This window comes from Cyprinus carpio, chromosome A21 (genome assembly GCF_018340385.1).
Source record: "Cyprinus carpio isolate SPL01 chromosome A21, ASM1834038v1, whole genome shotgun sequence".
In the NCBI taxonomy this organism is placed as follows: domain Eukaryota; kingdom Metazoa; phylum Chordata; class Actinopteri; order Cypriniformes; family Cyprinidae; genus Cyprinus; species Cyprinus carpio.
Genome location: NC_056592.1, coordinates 1,227,111 through 1,230,856, shown reverse-complemented (window position 1 = coordinate 1,230,856; position 3,746 = coordinate 1,227,111). Strand labels below are relative to the sequence as shown.

The 3,746-nt window shown below is 27.8% G+C and overlaps 1 protein-coding gene across 1 annotated transcript in view; it reads right to left on the bottom strand.

Annotated features, from left to right (window-relative positions):
* Nucleotides 1-966: 966 nt before the first annotated feature.
* The window catches only part of LOC109070056 (thioredoxin-like protein 1), an 11,773-nt gene continuing 8,993 nt past the window's right edge, over nucleotides 967-3,746 (bottom strand). Inside the window, exons 6-8 of the mRNA XM_042778502.1 lie at nucleotides 3,676-3,746; nucleotides 1,302-1,406; nucleotides 967-1,214 (exon numbers count right to left, since the gene is read on the bottom strand). The exon at nucleotides 3,676-3,746 is cut by the window's right edge and continues 102 nt beyond it. Coding sequence (XP_042634436.1) covers nucleotides 1,185-1,214; nucleotides 1,302-1,406; nucleotides 3,676-3,746 — 206 coding nt within the window. The 3' untranslated portion in view covers nucleotides 967-1,184. The remainder of the gene's footprint in view (nucleotides 1,215-1,301; nucleotides 1,407-3,675) is intronic.

Sequence of the window (3,746 nt, the reverse complement as noted above, 5' to 3'; positions counted from 1 at the left end):
TCCCCCTCTGGTTAACGTAAAATAAAAATAACGCATGCTGTTCATTATTATTAAACAGTGTGCTGTTTTTATTACAGTTATAAAACGTGACGTTTAAAAAAATTAATTTGCGTAAATTGCGTTTAAAAGCTTTAACAATCAAAAAATATTTTTTCGTGTCACTTTCCAAAGAAAACAACCCCGTTTCATAAATATATTCACAAATTAACCCCAAAATGATAGGCTACAGAATTAATTCGAAGTAAAAATTAATTTACCTGTGCATAATTACTGCTTTATTTAATAATAACCAAATGTATTAGTGTAGAAATGAATAAAAGTGTAGGTTATTTAGATAGAATGTGTTTATGCGCGAGTTTTTCAGTTATTCACCTCAATAAGAGACTAAATTTAACATGAATCTGAGATTGAACTAATCATGCGCGTTTTATTTCGTTATTATTAATATAATATGGTATTGTGTTTCTTGTTAAAAATTCAACGATAGTAAATAAACATGCTAGTCTAAATCATTTATCTACCTAATAATTATTTCCTCGAACAAAATATTTAGCCTTTTCGTTTGCCTTTGTAGTTAAAAATGACATCTGAGCATCTATATTACCAAATAATATAGTTTATGATTTATTTAAAACAGATTTATTTAATGCAGTTATTTACACCGCGTTATTCAAACGATTAAAAAATAAACATTTTAATTTTAATGATCGTAAATTGTCCCCATTTCGCGTTTCTTTCAAATTCTATGATTTAATCAAATGTGAAGATGATATTGTAAACACATGCGATGGTTTTCAAACGCATCTCTTCATGAGGAACGCGCTCCGATTGCGTGGAGTCTGCTGCCACCCAGCGGCCGGAAGAGGAACAGCAGCAACAAAAAACAGCTCATTTTGCATTCAGTTTTTTTTTTTTTAAATCATAAAAATGTTTCAGTTCCAGTGCTGATAAAAAACAGTAGCCACGTGCCTTTGAAAAAGGACTGATTTTATTTACAGAGACATTTCAGATAAAAATGAGTGATCCAGGGCCTCACTGAGACTCAGCTGTGTGTTCTCTCTCTCTCGCTCGCTCAGGGACGGATCCGGCGCTCCGCAGTGTCTGTGTGTGTGTTTGAGGTGATTTCGTCCAGTCATGTTGGCCGTGGAGAGATTGCAGCAATATGTTGTGTCGTCTTTTCCTCTTCAGTGACTTTCTCCCTTCTTACCCACAACCTGTTTCACACACACACACACACACACACGTTTAGCTCCTGTCATCCAGCGGGAAGCACTGACTGGACGGTGGAGCTCTTTACTGACCCGTTTGAAGTCGCTCATGTTCGTCGCCTGGACAGGAGTCCCGATAAACGTCAAGTAGTTGACTTTCGTCGTCTCCTCGTCTCCTTGGTTGGACTTGATAAATACCTGAACACAGAAACGTTTCAGAGGCTCAGAAGCTTTTATAAACCATGAAGATGTCGTAACATTAAATAAGCATCTGTAAATGATCAGGATCTCGGGGGGTTTTAGGATGTTGACATGTTTTTAGTCATTTATTTGAATTAACTTTATTTTTCAGTAAGATAAATATTTAAAGACAGACTATTTTAATAAAGTTTGGGAGACATTTGTGAATAATCTGGACACTGAGGTTTCAAAAATGATATTGTTTTGATCTCAGTGTAACGCAGGAGTATTTTGAGATGCTCAAATGGAATATTGTACTTTCTGAGCTGCTTTTAGTGTTATTTTATTTTTATTTTTTAAATATTTATTTTTCTCCCTGTATATATTGTTATTCTGAATTAAATCTGATGAACATTTAAAGACTGAATTTATTTAAATATTTTTTTGTTTTATTTATAAAATTTCTTCCATCAAATTATTATTTTGAATTTTTTTGCAAAAACTTAGTTTTTATTTCACTGATGTAACGCAGGAGTATTTTGAGATTCTAAAATGAAATATTGTATTTTCTGAGCTGTTGGTATTTATTTATTTATTTATTTTTTGTTTTCTACTATTTATTTATTTATTTTCTCCCTGAAAATACTGTAATTCTGAATTAAATCAGATGAATGTTTAAAGACACTTTTTTATTTAAATATTCATTCATTTTTAGTATTTTATATATTTTCTACCATCAAAATATATTAGGGCTGTCAAATGATTAATCACGATTAATCACATCCAAAATAAAAGTTTTGTTTACATAATATATGTATGTGTACAGGGTATATTTATTATGTATATATAAATACACACACATAAATTATATATTTAGAAAATATTTACATGTATATACATTTATATATTTATATTCTTATATTTTATATTATATATAAATATATTTAATATATAAACATAACATATTCTTCTTAAATATATACATGCATGTGTGTGTATTTATATATACATAATAAATATACACAGTATACACACATATATTATGTAAACAAAACTTTTATTTTGGATGTGATTAATCGTGATTAATCATTTGACAGCCCTAAAATATATATATATATTTTTTTTACTATTTATTTATTTTTCTCCCTGTATATATTGTTATTCTGAATTAAATCTGATGAACATTTAAAGACTGAATTTATTTAAATATTTTTTAGTTTTATTTATAAAATTTCTTCCATCAAATTATTATTTTTAATTTTTTTTGCAAAAACTTAGTTTTTATTTCACTGATGTAACGCAGGAGTATTTTGAGATTCTAAAATGAAATATTGTATTTTCTGAGCTGTTGGTATTTATTTTATTTTTTTATTTTTTGGGGGGGGGTTTTTCTACTATTTATTTATTTATTTATTTATTTAATTATTTTCTCCCTGAAAATATTGTAATTCTGAATTAAATCAGATGAATGTTTAAAGACACCTTTTTATTTAAATATTCATTCATTTTTAGTATTTTATATATTTTCTACCATCAAAATATTTTTTTTTTTTTTTTTTTTTTACTATTTATTTATTTTTCTCCCTGGAAATATTGTAATTTGGAATTAAATCAGATGAACGTTTAAAGACAGAAGTTTTTTTTTAAATATTGATTCTTTTTTTCTTTTTTTTTTGCAGTTTTTATTTCACTGATGTAACGCAGGAGTATTTTGAGATGCTGAAATGAAATATTGTATTTTCTGAGCTGTTGGTATTTTTTATATTTATATTTTTTTTTTTTACTATTTATTTATTTTCTCCCTGGAAATACTGTAATTCTGAATTAAATCAGATGAACGTTTATAGACACTTTTTTATTTAAATATTCATTCATTTTTAGTCTTTTATATATTTTCTTCCATCGAAATATTTATTTTTATTTTTTACTATTTATTTATTTTCTCCCTGGAATTAAATCAGATGAGCGTTTAAAGACAGACTTTTTATTGAATCTTTTTAGTCTTGTTTTTTTTTGCAGTTTTAATTTCCCTGATGTAATGCAGAAGTATTTAAAGACGCAGAAATCGTTCTGAGCTGTATGCATGTATTTATTTATTTATAATTTATTTATTTAATATATTTTCTTCCATCAAAATTTAGTTTTTGTTGCAAAAATGATGTAGTTTTTTATAATTTATTTATTTAGTATTTTTTGTTCGTTTTATGTGCTTTGATTTATTTCGATGTATTCTCTCCTGCGATGTTATTTTGTAATGTGAACGCTGTCAGTGTCAGGAGTGACGTACGGTCACACTGTTGACGTTCTGAAACTTGACGTATCTGAGCGGGATGAGGCCGTCGTCTTTGTAGTCCTCCT